The 19,361-nt window shown below is 55.1% G+C and overlaps 1 protein-coding gene across 1 annotated transcript; it reads right to left on the bottom strand.

The window, feature by feature from the left end:
- Window positions 1-213: 213 nt before the first annotated feature.
- LOC136648633 (protein-glutamine gamma-glutamyltransferase E-like) lies at window positions 214-16,861 on the bottom strand. The gene is made up of 14 exons (XM_066624756.1): window positions 16,670-16,861; window positions 14,419-14,545; window positions 14,209-14,376; window positions 13,753-13,986; window positions 12,703-12,821; window positions 11,777-11,905; window positions 11,025-11,202; window positions 10,137-10,272; window positions 9,061-9,164; window positions 6,395-6,640; window positions 5,490-5,783; window positions 4,884-5,041; window positions 3,934-4,067; window positions 214-361 (listed from the first exon to the last, which is right to left on the bottom strand). Exons 1-14 carry the CDS (start codon window positions 16,859-16,861, stop codon window positions 214-216), a joined length of 2,367 nt encoding a protein of 788 aa, XP_066480853.1.
- Between the last annotated feature and the right edge of the window lie 2,500 nt (window positions 16,862-19,361).

The raw sequence follows: 19,361 nt of genomic DNA, 5'->3' as shown, positions 1-19,361 counted from the left end.
TTAATGCATGTGGCTGCGGGGATTTGTCAGATGATTACAACCAACAAAAGAACAGCAGGCCACACAACTGGGGTACAAGAAGAAAAAGTGTATTAAAGACCGCCACGCAAGCATAACTGCTGACATGCTGCACACGAAAGATTTGGCTCCAGGAGCCAAGGAAGGCCCTGATCCCCCCCCCCCATCACTTCTTGGCCACTCGGGGCTTCGTGCTCAGTCGGACACTTGAATGGTCTCAAAGTTCTTGATGTCTTGGAATTTGTCACAGGAGAAGTTGATGAGCAGTTGCTTGGTCCCACTCTTGCTGGGGGTGATCTGAAACTGAAGCTTGGATGTCTCTTTGGCCTTCAGTGGGGGTGACCTGTGGTGGAGCAGAAGTCACATGAGGCTTGGAAGTGCCAGTCACAGACACTCCTAGAATTTGGGGGTCACCTAGGCCTGGAGGGGTCGTCTTGACTGGCCCAGCTGCTTCTGAGACATATGGAGCAGTGATCTCAGGAAGGCCGGTCCTGTGCAACATCAGGACCTGTTGTCACAGACTCTGACCAGTCCGGTGGGTGCCTCTCTCCTGGGCACTCGCATGCAATGCACAAGCCCTGGGCTAGAAGAGCACGCATGAATGGAGATTTGGCTGCCCCTTGACTTGACATGCAGATTTGGCTGCGCCTTCCCTTCCCCCATCGCCCCCTTGTGTCTGTTTCTAGACTGTGAGCCCTTTGGGGCAGGGACCTGCCCTTCCACCTTGCAAGGTGCCACACACATGTGTGATGCTCTGTATGTGTGGAAACAAAGGCCTGGAGCACAGGGCAGTGGCAGATCAGGCACTTCACGTGCAGAAGGTGGGACTGTTGCTTGACACCTGGGGTGGGGTGGCAGACAATGCCAGTCAGAGTTGGTCCTGCTGGGCTAGAAGGATCTCCAGTATTTGGGCTGCCAGAGGTATCTGTGCTTCTTAATTTGGCCTGTGAGCCTGGCTGCTGCCCAGCTCCCCGCTGGCAAGGTGTGGGCAGACTAGCCACTGAGCCCTGAAAGGAAAGCCTACGTCGGGGAGTGGAGGGAGTGCTGGAGTGCAGCTGGGAAGTGCTGGATTCAAAGCCCCACTTGGCCTCGGTGCTCACAGAGCAAGTGTGGTTTAGCCCCAGACCCTGAGCTGTTTTGGAGAAATGGCAGGGCAAAAATGGAGCCAGTGAGGTTGCTTTAATGTCTGAAAGGTAGGTAGGGGCAGTGGCGTAGCTAAGGAGGTGCAGGGGGTAGCAGTTTCACTGGGCATCAAGCATTGGGGGGGCAACAAGCTGAGCTTGATACTAGTGACCAAAATTGTGAAAATTTTGGTATGTATGAATAATACCATCATGTTATATATCATTGGAAAGGTAATATAATGCAGAATGCAATGAAACATACCCCATTAGAATATCTGTATTCTATCAAAAGTTTTGGCCAATTACCCAGAAAATGAAAACACAATTGCCTTATGGAACAAAAAGTGGTTTTGCTTAACTCAAAACTGACCTATGAGACTGATTGTCCTGAGAGTCAATGACATGTTATTATGTTATTGACATGCTGCAATGACATGTTATTATGTTACAGCATGGAACCAATAAGGTGTTAATATGAGTCAGCTCTCATTCCCATGTATCATAATACAGTTACCCCTGATAACTGGGTAAAGAGGCACTTTTTCAAGTGGTGCTCCTCTTACATTTAGCAGAAGGAGAATAAATGTCTGTCTTCACCCTAGCACGGTGTCTCAAACCAATCAGGGGCACTCTTTTTATTTATTTACTTAATTAAAATTGATTTTGTCTTGGAGGAGGGGGGCTACAAATCTACTTTGACCCCAGGTAGCAGATAGATGCCTTCGCTATGCCACTGGTTTGGGGGAGGTGGCAAGCAAGTGGGTGGAGAGCTGCTGGGGGAAGAGGCAAGTTTCCCCCCAATTTTCACTTTTTAAAAGTCCAGGCGTGATGTCACTTCCAGTTGTGACATCACTGCCGGGGCACCATTTTGAGCTTTGCACCGGGCTACACAATCGTTAGCTACGCCACTGGGTAGGCTGACGGGGCCTCTGTTACAGGCAGGCCTCCCATTGCATAGGTACTCCAGAGCCTTTGCATATAAGCAGCCCTGATTCTGCAGTGGCAGCAGGATCCTCCAGTGCCTGCCCTCAACCAAGGAAGCCGTTCAGGGCTTGGAATACCTGCACGCTTTTCCTTCAACAAAGGCTTCCCCCAAGGCAAGCCTGAGTGCTGCATGGCTTGCTGCAACCCCTGCTGGTCAGTGACTGTCACATCACAAATTCAACTCCTCTCCACATGCAAAGTGTTATTGACAGTAAAATAACTGGGCCCAATCCTATGGGCCTGCTGCGCAGCCAGAGCCTGCATTCCGGCAGTGCAGTGTGCAAAAGGCAACCTGCCATTCTGCACAGCAGGGCACCATGCAAGTGGTGAGGGCCCCGGTCTGCGGAGAAGCCCCAGAGTCAGTAAGCTGGCATATGGGCGGGTGGATCAGGACAGAGGACAAACTGGGCAGAGGCTGGGGTGGGGAGGGGCGTGTGTTGAGGCCAGGAAGGGGGCAGTATCAGTCGCAGCTGTGTCACCAATTGTCCCTTCCAGGCCTCGATCCACCTTCCCTCGATGCACCTTGCAGGCCTCGATGCACCTTGGAAAAGGTGCAGAAGAGAGCAACTAAATGATGACTGGGCTGGGGCACCTTCCTTATGAGGAACGGCTGTGGCGTTTGGGCCTCTTCAGCCTAGAAAAGAGGCGCCCAAGGGGGGCATGACTGAGTCATACAAAATCATGCAGGGGATGGACAGAGTGGATAGAGAGATGCTCTTTACACTCTCACATAATACCAGAACCAGGGGAAATCCACTAAAATTGAGTGTTGAGAGACAGGCGAAAGAAAATATTTCTTTACTCAGTGTGCAATTGGTCTGTGGAACTCCTTGCCACAGGATGTGGTGCTGGTGTCTAGCCTAGACGCCTTTAAAAGGGGATTGGACAAATTTCTGGAGGAAAAATCCATTATGGGGTACAAGCCATGATGTGTATGTGCAACCTCCAGATTTTAGAAATGGGCTATGTCAGAATGCCAGATGCAGGGAAGGGCACCAGGATGAGGTCTCCTGTTGTCTGGTGTGCTCCCTGGGGCATTTGGTGGGCCGCTGTGAGATACAGGAAGCTGGACTAGATGGGCCTATGGCCTGATCCAGTGGGGCTGTGTTTTTATGTTCTTATGTTCCCAGGTCCAAAATTGCTGGTCCGAGTTGACCCATCACAGCTTCAAAGGTTTACTTCTGGGCAGGGGAACATATGTGCCCTTACCCAGAGGAGACCACCAGAACTATTCTCCCCCAGGAAGCTGCATGTGTCCCAGTGATGTGGCTGCATCAGCTGCATCAGTGGGGGGGTGGGGTAGACAGGTGCTGCTTCATTCAGCTGAAATTGTTCTGCTGCTTAAAGGGAATGAGGGGAAATGTGCCTGTGGCTGAGTGGCAGAGCCTCTGTGGCCTTTAAGGAGCAGTCAGGCAGCCAGCTGGGCACTTGGGGTGGCATGAAGGCGACTGAACCAGCAGTTAACTAGCTGGCGGGGATGTCTGTAAAGTGGCTGGCGACGGTCAGGAGAAGCTGTGCTGCCCCCACGGGAGGAAGGAAGCGGCACAAGTCTCCTTCGGGCTGTCCATTTGTGCTCTCCCTCCCCCTCACCTGAGCACAGGTTTTGCCTGCTGCATAACAGCAGCCGGACACTCAGGAAGGCCGCACTGCCCTGGGAGTGGGGGAGAGGCAGGCTGCCTGGACGGCCAGTCCCTGTGGCTATCTTTTCGCTCTGTGTGGAGCTCCGGGCCTGCCGACACTGTGCTTGCCCCACTCAGGCCCAGCAGGCGTCTGCTTCCCCCAACCCTGGGCTGCCTCCGCTACTTACTCCAGCCTGAGTTTGTCTTCCAGCAGGTCGCTGCCCTCGGCCTGCAGCACGCAGTTGTTCAGCTCCTGGTTGAGGGGGTTGGTGAAGGTCACCTCCACAGTCCCCTTCTGGTTCACCTTGACTGGGCCCAGCACCTGCCCGGGAGAAAGTCCGATGAGCAGAGCAGCGCTAACTGACAGCCTCCCGGTGGGCTGCGACAAGCCTGGAGGGCCCACGAGGAAGGGGCATGAGCAGGAGCCAGGCCTGCAGAGGCCTTTCCGCCCCGCCCCGGGTCTCAGCCAGGGACCGCGCAGGCACAGCCCACACTACTGCCTCTGCCTCATGGCGAGCGCTGTTCTGATTCTGCTGCCGCAAGACTGTCCTCAAGACTTCTAGGGAGGTGCTGGTTGCGTTGCCCCTCGTGGCATGTCACGCACGGCGCCTCCGTGCGCAGCTTGAGGGGTCTGAATGCCAAGAGACAGTTGCCCTCGCAGCCAAAGACCTGTCCAGCCGTGCACAGTGGAGGGCGGCTGCTTGCTGTCTCCCACGTGGACACACAACAGCACCTGTGACCATGGCCCCACCCCAGTCACCCACTGACTTGGGGTTGGATGCAAATAATTTGACGGGATACCCACTGGAGGGGCCCACTGCGTCCTCCGTCCTTTCCCTGCCCACCTCCTTCAACTGGAGGAAAAGGTTTTCCTGGTGCTTCCCCCTCCCCGCCCCAGCAGTAGCACACCTATCTCCAGGGAGGGGGAAGGCCTTTTTCTCTGTCACAAGACCCCCCCCCCCCGCACCAGTCAGGGCAGCTTGGCCTCCTTCTGCCACCTGGGGGCGGTGTTCTCCCTCCCTCCACCTGTCTCCCTTCACATGGCTTGCCCTCTGGCAAGGCAGGGCTGCCCCTCCCTCTGGGCTTTGCCCGCACACTGAGCCTGAGTATAGATGGGGGGGAGGCAAGCAAAGCTGACCTTCATGCTGATGGAGGGATTGCTCAGTGTGATGTCTGTCTCCACCACCGAGTCACTGCCCCCTGTGACCTTGCACAGGGCTGTGGTCCGGATCGTGTTGTCTGGCGTCAGCTGCTGCTCATACTCGGCATATGAGATCTTGATGGGAAATGTTTTCTCTGAAAGAAATGGGGGGAGCAAAGAGCTCACACCGTGGGGGGGGCAGGAGTCACACCTGGCCGGAGGGAGTTCTTGCTGGCACAGGACCAGTCAGGTGTGAGTAGCTGCAGCCTGGCCTGTTTTGTCAGGGGGTCTCTGGGAGCCCTTTGCGGGTGGGCCAGCATGGCAGAGGGAGGAGGACGCAGCTCCAGCAACACCTGTGCCCAGCAGGGAGCCCCCCTGAAGCTGCGAAGGGCAGGGGCTGACACTGCCTGGAGTCTGCATGGACTTTGTTCCTGGTGGGAACAGCAGGCCCTCCATGAGGTGGGGGCGGTGCAGACTCCCTCTTCCCCACCCCTGTGAGGCCCTGCAGGCCAGGCGGGGCCTTTTCCCCAGCCTGTCTGCTGAGGGGCGCGAGTCTCCTCCCCATTGGAAGCCCTGCCGACCCAGCCCTGCCAGGGACACTACCTTCTTCTGCGGCCAGAGTCACTTCCAGGTTGTTCTTCCAGACCTCGTGGACACGCGTCCCACTGTAGACGATGGACCAGGCGGTCAGGTTGGCTGTAACGCTCTTCTGCTCAGCAGCCTGGTTGGTCAGCACCAGGACCAGGCTGACGTCTTCTCCCACTTTGGGGGTGTCGCCCACCTTGAACTTCCCAGAGACACTGGGCTTGGGTGGCAACTTGGCAGCTGTGGCAACGAAACCGCGCAGCTTGAGCTTTTCACGAGCCTTTTCGAAGACCTTCCTCTCCTCGGATGAGCCTGAAAGAGACCACAGAGGATGGCAGAGGCCGGCAGGGCACTCGAAACCTGCTGGTGCTGGCCAAGGCACACTTGCCTGGTCTGAGGGAACTCCACACCTTGCCACAGCTGTCCCTGCACCCGAGGCCAGAGCGTCTTAACCCACCTCTTGCCCCCCCCCCAAGCTGTCCAGGTGGACTTCAACCACAGAAGGCATCAGTGGCACAGGGAACTATGGCAGCTGAGGCTTAGCTCCAGCTGGGGAGGTGGATTCAGACCCTTTGTCCACCTGGGCACTTCCTCTGGAGGCAGAGGCTGTTCTACCCTTCAGGGGAAATAAGCATGCCAGCTGCTGCAGGAACTGCCTTTGGAGTCGTGTCTCTGTTCCTCTGTCTGAGTGCTAGGGCTTCCTTTCATGACGGCTGCTTCTTCCCTGCCATTGTGGGCCACTCCTGGCTGCTGCAAGCACTCTTTGTTCAGGGGTTTGAGGCTCACACGGGACATAAGAACATAAGAACAGCCCCAGTGCCCTTGCTCCAACTGAATGCCCACTGTCATGCCCGCTTTGGGCCACTGTTCAGCAGTCCTTGGCCAAGGACAGTCCTTCTCTCAAGGGACACGGATTGCTGTACCTTCTGGGTATTTGTAGTTGTTGGTGACGTCCTGGCGGGCATAGCTGCCCAGGGCCTTTGTGCTGGTGAACTGACCAATGGACTTGGTCTCTGAGTAGAGCTGCTTCTTCTCTTCAGTGGTTGTGTTGTACATCCAGGTGACTTGGTCAGCATTGACCTCTGCATAGACGAAGGGACAGTCGTAATCCAGGTCCACGTCCCCCTCTTTGATGGCTGTTAGAGAAGCTGGGCCGCACTGGAAGATGCCTGGAGAGTAACAAACAGATGAGGCCAAGTTGGCTGGTCAGGAAGAAGGAGCCAGAAACTTCCAGCAGAAACAGCATGTGGTGGCAAGGGTCTCTCTCTCTCTCTCTCTCTCTCTCTCTCTCTCTCTCTCTCTCTCTTTCTGTGTGTGTGTGTGTGTGTGTGTGTGTGTGACAAAAACTCTGGATGCTGCCCATGGACTTCACAGTGACAGGCACCAGCTTAGAGGCCTATAAAAAGGCTTGGGCCCAAATCCTAACCCATTTTCTAGTACTGGCATAGCTGTGCCAATAGGACGTGTGCGGCATCCTGCTGTTGGAGGGCACTCACGGAGGCCTGCTCAAAATAAGGGAATGTTTGTTTCCTTGCCTAGGAGCTGCATTGCCGTTATGTCAGTGCTGGAAAGTGGGTTAGGACTGCGCCCTTAGTTGACTTCCTGGACGAGAGGAGAGGTCTCTCTGTGCCTACTCATTGTGTAACAAAATGCAATCCTGTAATTAAGCAATGCTCCCCCCTTACCTTGTTTCTCCCCCAGCAACTGGCATTCAGAGGTACACTTGCCTCTGAAGGTTTTGAGCAGCTATCGAGACTAACAGTCATGGAGAGAACAGACCACTCTTCCTCTTTCATGAACTAGTCTAATGCCCCCTGAAGCTACTTAAAGCATCTGCCATTCATCACCACCCCTTGGGGCAGCAAATGACTTCTGTATTCTGCAAAGAAGGACTGGGTGACCCAGAGCGGTAGCAGGATGAGAGGAGGAGAGTAAGGGTGATCTTTGTCCACCCTGTGTGCCTAAAAGAAAAAGCCCCAAACATTTTAACCTGTCCCCACAGGAAGGCTCTTCCTGAGGCAACCTGCAAACATAGCATGGAATTTGTCTTCGTCACAGCTGCTGTGCTTGGGGTCGATGTTTTCATTACATAAGAACATAAGAAGAGCCCCGCTGGTTCAGGCCAAAGGCCCACCTAGTCCAACTTCCTGTATCTCTCAGCAGCCCATCAGGCACCTCAGAGAGTGCACAAGATGACCTGCATCCTATTGCAGAAAGGCGGGAGATCCCCATCTCTCTCCCATGGGGACAAAGGCGGAATACAAATCTAATAAATAAATAAATTGCCACTCCCTTGCACCTGGCATTCAGAGATGGGCTACCTCTAAAACCAGGAGGTTGCACATAACCATCATGGCTTATGACCTAGGATGGACCTTTCTTCTAGAAATCCCCTTTGAAAGGCATTGAGTCCAGGTGCCATCACTACATCCTGTGGCAAGGAATTCCACAGATTAATGACACGCTGGGTGGAGAAATATTTTCTTGTGTCTGTTCAAATTCTCCTTACGCTCGGTTTTAATGGACGTCTTGTGATTCTGGTGTTGTGTGAGAAGGAAAGAACATCCCTCCATCCATCCCCTGCATAATTTTGTACATCTCAATAATGTCCCCCACTCAGGGGAGAGGGAAAAGAATACCCCTCTATCGACACGATTCATCCCCGGCATCATGTTGTATGTCTCAGTGATGTCCCCCCCAGGTGCATTTTTTTCTAGACATGTGCCCCCCAAAGGTCTCTTTCCTAGTTAGACACGGACAGCTCAGGATCCGATGGTGCATGCATGCATTTGAGATTTTTTGGTTTCAGTATTCCACCTATTGACACTGAACCTCATCTGTCATTTGGTTTTCCATTCACCCAGTCTGGAGAGGTCCTTTTGGAGCACTTCATCATCTGCTTTGATTGTACCACCTTGAATAGTTTGGTGTCATCTGCAAGCTTGTCCACCTCCCTTTTCAACCCTAGCTTCCTCCCCATCTCTCCCAGAGAAATATCAGCAGAAGAGGTGGCCCCAGGGAGGACAGAAGGTGAGTAACATCATGCCAGGCACCAGATTGGCTTGGGCCAAGCAAGGTTTGGGCAGGTCCCCCAGGACACCTTGCACCAGATCATTCAAGGGGTGAACAGCCAAAGTCATCCCCTTGGATTGAGCCAGGAAGTGTCAAAGACAGCTGGGCTCGGAGAAAGGCCACACCTGCTGTCACCCTGCAATTTACAACAGAGAACAGCATCCCAGACCAATTGTAGCTTCCACACAGAGCCCTGCAGAGTGCACTGCAGCAGCCCAGCCTGGAAGTAACTGATGCAAGGAAACCTGGGGCCAGGAAGCAGCCAGAGCTGGTAAATGGTGTTCCTGGCCACAGAACTCACTTGCAGTTGCTGTGGCAGGCTAAGAATCTACTGGATCACCTTTGTAGATGTGCTTGTTGAATCCGGCAAAGAATTCTAAAATTCCTGGGTGAGGAAGGACTTCTTTTTGCAGAACTCAGGCTGATTCTTCCTCAGCAAGCCTTGTCCTACCTTATCTTTAGTAATTTGCTGTCCTTCCATCTGTCTGGGGACAGACCCAGCAGTTGGAGCCAGTACCTGTGCTCCTCTCCTGCGGAGTGGCATCCAAAATCTGCCACCCATTGTATTTGGCGCCAAGGTCGGGTCGGGCAAACCAGCCTTCATTCCACACGTGGAAGTTCCTGCAGCCAAGAATAGATAAAGCTGGTGAAGGTCTGCAATGCAACCCAGGCAGGAAGGAGCCTCTGCCCGCTCCCCAGAGCCATTTCGCCCCAGCACAGCTGCCACAGCAGTGGCACAGCACTCTGCAGCTCTGCTCAAGCGACACCCTTCAGGCACTGCCGTTGTCTGTCTGCTCTTCTTTGATTGGTGCCAAGTCATGCTATGCTGTACTGTGTGAAGAGCCCACCTTCCATGATAGCCAACAGAGGAAGCTGTCTCTTTCTGACTCAGCCCCTGGGTCTGTCTAGTACAAAACTGCCTACATAAGAGCTCATGAACATCAGAAGAGCCCTGCTGGGTCAGGCCCAGGGCCCATCTATCCCAGCTTCCTGCATCTCCCAGCAGCCCACCAGAAGTCTCAGAGAACAGACAGCAAATGCCCTGCTGCCATTCCCGTGCATCTGGCATGCATGCCCACAGGCATCAGGGTTTGCACCTGTGATTGACTTTTCCTCCAGCCTACATGGACTGGCAGCAGTGCTCTCCGGGGCCTCGGGCATGGCTCTTCCTCCCCCAGCCCCGGCGGAAGATGCTGAGGCCAGGCACTGAACATGGGACCTTCTACATTCAAAGCAAGAGCTCCACCACCAGGTAATCTGACCCAGAGAGAACCACAGCTGTAGTGAGAGGCTAGCAGCACATTGGCACGGGGGAGCATGCCAGAGAGATGGCATGAGACAGCTGGCCAGGGGCAGCCTGGATAAGACATCAGGGCAAGAGGGGAAGGGAGAAGCCTGATCCCCCTAAGGCCACGTGCCTGGCCGATGGGCGAGGGAGACAGGAGTGTGCCCAGAGGAGAGGAGTTGGGCAGGGAGGTGCTCAGGATGTGGAGGTCGCCTGCAGTGCCTGGGCCTGCTTCTCTTTGCTGCAGAGAACGGGTGCCTCAGTGCTAAGCAGCTCTCAGGGACACGGAGGGGGCCTGGGGGACTCACCAGACACTGTCCACCCCTCTGTTCAGAGGGTTCCCAGCAGTGTCATAGTAGGTGTCCACGGTCAGAGTCCTGTCTGCGTCATGGGCAGAATTGAAGTTGGAAATCGTGCGGGTGGGAATCCCCAGGCACCTGAGAACTACGAGAGAGAGAGAACAAGGACAGCACAATGAGATCGACCTTTGCCATGTTCCTTGGCCAGCAGCTCTCCCCTCTGGTGCTCCTGGACACCCACACTCCCACAGCAGTTGTTGCTGCGTGCAAAGGCCACCTTGTTAGTTGGGTGGGGGGGAAGGGAAGATAATGGTTCCACTTTCCTCTGTGGCCCATGATGAGCATTTTTTACAACTTCTTCAAAGGCCCCCACCCCACTTTTCTTGCTTCCTGAGGGAGATGTGCTAGTGCAGTGACAAGCATGTTACAGGAAAGGGAGCTCTGCTTGGCATACACAGAATTTTGCGGTTCCCCCTTCCCCAGCTGCTGCCCTGACATCCAAGGCAAGTGCATGTTCGATTCATCAGTACATCACTAGACAGGCAGGCAGGTGGCTGTATGACTGCCATGTCCTCAAACTAGACAAGACCTTCTCACTGGAGGAGGATGCCATCACTGGCATGTGTCTTCCCCACCCAGCTCCTGTGTGCTGCTTCTGACTGTGGCTGGACAGCTCCCCTGCCACTTCGGGGGATCCCAATCCACACAGCAGTGCTGGGGAGAGAAGGACAGTAGCTCGGGGGTGCCATCAGGTTGTGAGAGCAGCGGCTCACCCCCTACCAGCTGCCCACCTCCACCCCAGCCTCAGGCCATGAGCACTTGAGCAAACATCTCCCTCCGTTGCAATCTGCCTGGCAGTGCAGAGACTCAGCAGGGACTCTCTGCATGCAGATGTACCTGTGGTCAGCACTCCAGCGAAGACCCAGCACTGCCCGAACCGGACCGGTTTAAACCCGGAAGACTTCCACTTCCGCAAGATGTCCACGCTCCCTGTCCAGCTGCTTGGACTTGCCCCACCACTGTAATCCCCGCTCCAGTTTCCCTGCAGCACTCCACTATCGTCATTGCTGTTGACCTGGAAAAAGGTGAAGATGTGCAAGCGACCTGAGATGAAGCCCCTGCCTGCATAAGCCACAAGCCCCTATTCTTCACGGGATGTGCAGAATGCAGGCAAAAGTTCTTCTGGTTGCAGGGGGGAGTCTTACTTTGCTCTCACAAAATGAAAGCACCTGATATAGTCAATTTCACACACACACACCCTTGACATGTGTAGGCCCGAGGAAAGTCACTGTAACAGGGACCTCGGAAACAGCTTCCCTCCTGTCTGTGACGAGACCTCCTTCACCACCCACCGTTAATGAGGGCTGTTCTGTTCCTGCGCTCCCATAACTGAAGCAGGACTGAAGCCTCGGAAGCTGTCAGCCAGAGTCACGGAAATGCTTCTGAGTGCCCTTTGTGTGCACCGACTGCAGCCCAGTCCTCACTAACTTGCCAGCACTGATGCAGTCACGCCAACTGGATGCCACTGCGTCAGCAGTGGGGGGGGGCAGTCACGGAGGCCTCCTCAAGGGAATTCCCTTATTTTGGGGCTGCCTTGGTGCTGGAAAGTTGGCTAGGGCCGGGCTCTGAATCATGCAAGCTTATCTTACCATGGCACTGAGCACCCTGCCAACATATTTGGGGTCATTTCTGCGAGACAGGTCAGCAGCGGCATCCTTGCGGTAGCTTAAGCTCCGGTCCAAGAGGGAAAGGGAGATTTCCAGAATGTCATCTTGAAACTGTTCATAGACAAGAATATTAAAGAGCAAACATGTCTGATTCTGCTAGTAGCGCACTGCAGAACCGACCCCTTGGCACAGAGCGGTTTCTGAACTATCTGGTCTAGCCTTCTACAGCCAAGTGCCACTTTGGGCCTGGTGGGCAGTGCCTCTCCAGGTCCATTTGGAACGGGCTGGGCTCGTACAGTCTTTGGGAGCATCCTTGGAAAAACGTGGGCTTCCCCCCAACAGTTTCTATGTGCATTTTCAAAGTCCTGGGAATGACCCCACTGAACAAACTGGGACTTACTTCTGAGTAAATGTGCACAGGCTCTTGCTGTAAAGTGTGTTAAGAGGCATCCTGGGGTATCTCCTCCAGTCCACCAGCCCTCTTGCCTGCCAGTTAATCTCCCCACTCCCGCTTCCCAAAATGTACCAAATTGGGGCGGTGGGGGGGGGGAAACAGCAGCCAAGACATCTAGTGAACCCTCTTCCTAAGTTCCCAGTTCTCTGAGAGGAAAACTTCTGCACATGCTCAGGATCTCCAGCTCTAGGAACTGTCATTCCTTTTTTCTGCCGGAGAATGATGGCTGAGGCACAGTGGCCCTTTGCCCTCTTCCCCTTGGTAAGCTTGAGAAAGTAGAGGGGCGCAAGAGGAAGGCGACAGGTGTGGGGGCTGCTGCGGAGTCATTTCCCATGGAGGTGAAGGTGGCTTCTTCCTGCAGTGGGCCCTGGGGGTTGCTACGCCGAGGGACTCATTTCTCCCCCGTTGCCACAATGTGTCTCCATCCAGCTCCAAGCCCCCCCCTCTCAGTTACCTGGCCGTAGTTCCATCCAAAGCTAGAGATGCGATTTGTGCTGCCCGCAAAGACAACACCAAACTCCGACAGGACGTACTCCTCTCGCTCGGCATTATTCGGCATGAACACGTCATCTCCTGAAAGCCAAATGACACGGGGGGGGGCAGTGCTCAGAGTTGCCTCCCTTGCCTGCCCCAAGGCCTCCTTGCATGTCTTACCCAGACTGCCCCCAGCCTCTGGGTGGCCACTCTCCCCGCCCCACACCCTTCAGGCTGCAGTTGCTTTCAAAGGCATTTTTCCTGCAATGGTTCCTACTCCCCCCCCCCACACACACACATCTGTAGTTTGTTTTCTTTTGTCAGGTTCCAGGGACAGTGGCGAAGAGGGAGTTAAGTCTGAGCCGAGTCAGATCCTTGCTCTGGAAGTGGCTTAAGAACATAAGAACATAAGAAGAGCCCCGCTGGATCAGGCCAAAGGCCCATCTAGTCCAGCTTCCTGTATCTCACAGCAGCCCACCAAAGGTCCACAGTGGCCCACCAAAGGCGTCCTACTTGTGTCTTTCAAAATGAAAGCAAATCAGAAGTCCAGTGGCCCAATCCCATCTGAGCAGGCCAACAGCAAGATGCACATTGTGCCAGCAGTGACTGCTTTATGGCAGTTGCAAAGCATACGCTGCCAAACCACTGGCAGGGAGGCCTGAGCAGCCTTCCATGTGCTGGCCGATGGCCAAAGGTCCGCCATGCAAGGGAGGCCAGCCTGAGAGGTAGGACAGGGTGGGGGTGGCAGAATGCGGGGAGTGGGCAGAACAAGGCGGTGATGGCTTGAGGAGGAGGTTGAACTGGGCCCGGGAAGTGAGTGGTTCAGTGGTGCCCACCAAATCCTGACCCCCTAACTGGGCATGGTCTGACTTCATGGATCAACAGAGACTTGTGCCAGCTACTGAACTGACCCACAGTGGTCCGCGTTGACCCATAGGGGCTGCTGGGGCTTATGCTGGGGCAAAGGAACACATGTGATGTGCTGGATGTGAGATCCAACATCGACAGGGGCTAACGGGCCACTTTGTACCTGACAGCCAAGGGTTGAAGAGGAGCACAAAAGTGCCAAGGCTCGTGCTGCTGCCGCTGCTGTTCTTGAGGCTGAGTTGGTAGCGCCCAATCGCAGCTGTCACTGGGCTCACAATGGAGAAGGTCACGGAGTTGGAAGTTGCCGAGGCCTGGACGGCACCCCAAGAGCCGCTGGGCGGTGCGCTGGAGACCCCAAATGCCTGGCGTGTCTTTGCCTGCAGAGCAGAGGTTCGTCCTGGAGAGAAAGAAGCAGAGGGGGTGGGCGGGGCAGGAGCAGGCCAACCCCACAGCCAGGTGGTCTCAGGCACTGGGGTGCTGGCATGGACCAAAGAACTGCCCCACAGCACCTGCGTGGCTCTGTGGGTGGGTGTGAGAAGAGGCGGGCCTGGGGCATGGCCGGTCAGCCCCAAAGGCAGCCACCCCACTGCCCATTTTGGGGAGGGAGAGAGGAAGTTACCTCGCTCCACAGTGAACGTGATGCTGCTTCCTGCTGGAGGTGCTGCACTGAAGGTCACAGTGGTTAAGAAGGGCACCCCCCGCCGCACCACCAGCTCTTTCCCAGGGTACTGGCCAGTGTTGTGCTTGCTGCCGTTCTCTTGCCGCTTCCAGTCTGTGCTTGCCACCGCTGCAAGAGAGGGGGGAGCAGGAGATGAGCCAGGATGCTGACCTGTCCCCCAGGAACTGCCCTCCTCAGGGCCCGGCAGCCTTGGTTTGAGGGGCATGAGTGTACCCCCCAAGGGTGCCTGCTGCACCTGGCAGGTGTCACTCCATCCTGCAGAGCTCTTTTTCCCTTCCTGCACAGAACAGGCAGAAGATCAAAGCTGCCCTTTCCTAATGAACCTTTCTCTCAACAGGAGCCAGAGGGCCCTCTGGGGAGCCCAGGCGCATTTGATTGGCACAGGATGTCATAAGAACACAGCCCCGCAGGATCAGGCCATAGGCCCTTCTAGTCCAGCTTCCTGTATCTCACAGCAGCCCACCAAATGCCCCAGGGAGCACACAAGACAACAAGAGACCTGCATCCTAGTGCCCTCCCCTGCACCTGACATAGCCCATTTCTAAAAACAGGAGGTTGCACATACATATCATGGCTTGTAACCCGTAATGGATTTTCCTCTAGAAATTTGTCCAATCCCGTTTTAAAGGCATCTTGGCCAGATGCCATCACCACATCCTGTGGCAAGGAGTTCCACAGATCAACTGCACACTGAGTAAAGAAATATTTTCTTTTGTCTGTCCTAACCTTCCCAACACTCAATTTTAGTGAATGTTCCCTGGTTCTGGTGTTGTGTGAGAGTGTAAAGAGCATCTCGCTATCTCTTCTATCCTTCCCGTGCATAATTTTGTATGTCTCAATTATGTCCCCCCCCCCCACTCAGGCACCTCTTTTCTAGGTTGAAGAGGCTCTAACGCTGTAGCCTTTCCTCATAAGGAAGGCAGACTCGTTTCATACGGAGGGCTGAAGTTAGCATTCATGCTGCCTGCTGAGGGCTGGAAGTGACATCATTAAGCAGAAAGTGACAGCATTGAGTAAATGATGGCCAGAAATAAGCTCTTTGTTCTCACATAGAAACTTATTAGTTGCAAATGACATAAGAGAAAATGTGCAGATCTTTTTCATATTTTCAAGATATGAGGGAGCCCAATTATAATAGACGTTGGATAAATTCCTTTCAGGGCCCGTATTTGACCTGCGGGTCTTATGTTTGACACTCCTGGATTGGCACATTTCTTGGCGTTCAATAATAAATGGTGTCATGTTTATCTGTTTGTGTTGTAGCCTTGTTTGACTGGGGGGTGGGCTAGAAGCAGAGCTGCTAAGTGGCTGTAGCCCCCAAAAAGGAAAAGGCTGAGAATGGCTGCTCTAGAGAGGACTGTGCTGGACCCTCAGGTTATTGCTTGCCTGGGATCTCCCACTCATCTCACCTGCTGTGTTGGCACCTGGACTGATTTTCTGGGCTCCACTGCAAGCTATTGATGCGAATAGTGTAGAAGGTATCATTCATGGAGGATGAACGCATGTTCTGTTGCTGCCACAGAATGCTGGGCCAGGGACCAGTGCAGGTCAACTCACACTGAAAACAGGCATGCACGGTGCCCGGCTTGCCAGCCAATGGCTCTCCCTTCCCCCGGGTGCTTCAATGGGAAGGTCGCCTACCTGAGCATCTGCCCATCACCCCCTCCCACAGTTTCCTCATTCTACAAACTGCTTGGCCAGCACAGTGGTCAAAGAATGGCCCAGTTCAGCCTTGTGCCAGCTCTGCATCGCCTTATTTGTGCAGTACCACAGTGGTCATGTTCAGCAGCCAGGTGCTCAAGAGACTGATCACCACATTCCACATGGCCATGTCCCAGCAGAGCAGCCTTGGCATCTATGATGGTAAGAAACTGCTTGGCAGAGGAACGGTCTGCCTTGGCAGGTGCTTGGAGGTCTTTAAGCAGGGAGCCACCTGCCAGGGATGTTGCAGCTGTGGACCGCCTGCATTGGCAGGGACTGCACTTGATAAATCTTCTAGGCAGTGTTCCCTGTAGGGGGTCTGTGTTGGTGCCTGGGCCCCTTCCGTAGCTGCATGGCATCAGTTCCGGACATTCAGAGACGGTGTCATCACGTCATTGCCAACTTCTCTGTTACCAAGCTACACGCGCGCTGCGCTTGGCTTAGAGGTGCACAGTCACTCAGTGCATACTTTAGAGCAGGGGTGTCAAACACATCTGATACAGTGGGCCAAATAGCTTTCATGCCACCTGCTGAGGGTTGGAAGTTACATTATTAAGCAGGAAGTTACAACATTAAGCCGATGACAGCCAGAAATCAGCACTTTGTTCTCACCTAGAAACTCATTAGCTGCAAATGACAGAAGAGAAAAAGTGCAAATCTTGACCATATTTCCAAGATATGGGAGCCCCAATTATCACACAGGCTGTCCTTTCAGCAGTGGCGCTTCAGCGGAGGTGTCGCTTCTCAGCTCAGCTACTGAGACGTGCTCTGCAAAGTGACGCCTCGGCAGAAGTGGTGCTTCTGAGACGGCTGCCTGCGTGATAACTGGGCTCTCCCAGCACCTTGGCGGCATTTCTCTTTCTCGTTCCTCTTGGTCTGCCTCGTCCCTCATAGCGTTTCTTGCTTTCTGTGGCTTCCTGCTGACTCTCCTTCCCAGAGCCTTGGCAGAAGTGGTGCTTCTGAATGTGTGGCACTGAGAGAGCCCCATTAACAAGCTTCTGGGGCCGGCATCTGACCCCCAGGCCTTATGTTTGGCACCCCTGCCTAGTGGGAGCAGTGTTGTAGGTCTCTTCCACCTTGGCGATTCTATGTTCAATGAATGCACAATGAATGTGCAGGAAGGAGGGGGGAGGCGTTGTGTAGTCCCCTTCCCCCTTCCTTGCATAGCCTCCATTCCCTAGGAAAACCCAGGACGCTGGTGTGACGATGCTACTCAAGCAAGACCTTACCCACGTTACCCTGGATTCATTCATCTGGAACAGCTATGCCCTCTGATTAGGTTAGAGCCCACCCAGCTCTCCTCTCACAGAGTGCCCAAGAGCTCCCCCTTTGCCACCCTGATCAGAGGCCTGGGTGAGGGTGTTAGGGCAGGAGGACACACCCTTGCCAGAGGGGAACACTGAAGGCAGCACTGCAAAGGAGACACCACAGGTGGCTGGTGCCACTGCGGCTGTTCCCTCGTGTGCTCCTGTGCCTGCTTCCAGCCAGGTGCCACTTCTGCTCGTGATGGCAGGTTTGGCTTGGACATGCACACCAGCAGCCTCCAAGAGGAGCCGTCACCAAGACCAGGAAGTGGAGGACCAAGTTATAACTTTGAGCCCAGCCAGGCGGGGAGCTCAGAATTGGGCTGGCCGCCTTCCGTGAGCACTGGAGCAATACGGGCAATGCTGCACGGAGACAGTGGGAGCCGCACTCCCAGCACCGCGATGGATTTATTGCTCCTTCTGTCATGAACACAAAGGCGGGCGGCCAGGCAGGCAGGGAGGTGGGCCGGGTTTTCTCCCCTCCTTGTGTTTGAGATCCTCGCAGTTTGGGTCCTGCTGGGCCTGGCTGTCAGGGACTAGCCTGCCCAAGTGTCTCCTGCATCCGCAGAGGGACCCTCGGCAACCCCCTGCTGGGGTCCAGGCGCTCAGCTTTGCTGGGCAGCACCTGAAAGATGGCTTGACCCAGCTGGCATCAGCAAGTACCTGCATGTTGGCCAGGTGCTGCTGCCAAGGCTCTTCGTGAGGGGGAGGGGCAGCACTCCCCACTGACACTCTTCTCCACCCGCGTCAGGCGCACAGCAGGGACGGCAGCCCCAGCCGAAGCCTGGCCTGTGGGGAGCTGTGGCTTTGTGGCGAGTCAGTAATTGTAACTGTCAGCCCAGTCCTGACTAACCGCGGCTGATGCACCCTCTGAGGTGGCCGTTGCAGAAGCTTCCTCAAGGTGAGGGAACACTTGTCCCCTACCCTGAGGCAAACCTTCACTGCCCCAATGGGGCTCCTTGGATCTGAGCCAGCCATTTTGCTGGCACAGAACCAAGGAGCATAAGGGACGGAACAGGGCTAGGATCTTGCCTCACATGGGTGCCCTCAGGACCCACCCCCTTCTCCCCTGTTCCTTCAATCACCCACCCCCAGCACTGGCGGTGGGTGGCTCCTCCCTTGGTGCTTGCTCACAGCCGCCAGGCACATGTGCTGGCAGCCTCAGTGCACACACTGGCAGTGCATCACTTGCAGGCAGACTGCTTTGTTGGGATCAGGCCCTGTACCCTTTCAGGGTATGGCTCTGCCCACCAGACGCACCCCCTGCAAGGAGGTTGGTGCTGCCTGAGTGGGATGTGGAGGACGGGGCTGCCTCAGTGGGGCTGGTCCAGGGGCACACAGAGGGGATCAGGGCAAGCCTGGCTTGACACCTGGATCAGAGGATCCGAGAACCAAAACAGAGCCTGGCTCCTCCTGGCACCTCAGTAAGCCTGGCTGATTAAGCCCTTCACACCTGCTGGGTGTCCACTGGCCTTGCATTCTGTTCACGGGCGCAATGAACCAGGCTCTGCCCTGCATCAGCCTTGATTCCACTAAGCGGAAGACGACCAACCCAGCCTTGCACTTGGCAGCAGCCACTGGTGGACGCCAAGGTCCTCCTGGCACCTGGATGGGCTATGGCTTCTGTGCGTGGTGGGGTGTGGCTGGGGAGGAGGAGGCCAGCCCACTCCATCTCCACAGCACTTCACAGCAGGAAGCCTGGCCCCCCTCTGGCCAGACAGGCCCATCAAGTCGCTGCTGCCCACGCCAGGGCTTCCCAGGCACCACCAGCGCCTTGGTCCGTGGCACTCACCAGCCATGGTCTCTTGCTCTCCTCTTGCTTGTGGGGTGTGGGACTCCTCCAGGCAGTTCTGTGCTGTGGTAGGATGAAGCTTGGAAGGTCTGAGGAGGCATCTTATATAGAGCCCAGAAGAAGGCTGGACAGCCCTGCTTTGGGGGCGAGGCTCACAAGTCACCCTGATGATGGAACGGCAGCCTTTCCTGACAGGCTGCTGTTGTCATGCAGTCCTGGCCCTGATGCAAGAGGAGCAGAAGAGGCTGGCCCAGGAGGTGCTGCAAGAGCTGCCCATCTCTGCTTGCGTTCCTGGA

This window comes from Tiliqua scincoides, chromosome 4 (assembly GCF_035046505.1).
Source record: "Tiliqua scincoides isolate rTilSci1 chromosome 4, rTilSci1.hap2, whole genome shotgun sequence".
NCBI classification, from domain to species: Eukaryota; Metazoa; Chordata; class Lepidosauria; order Squamata; family Scincidae; genus Tiliqua; species Tiliqua scincoides.
This window is presented reverse-complemented; position numbering and strand designations above follow the sequence as displayed.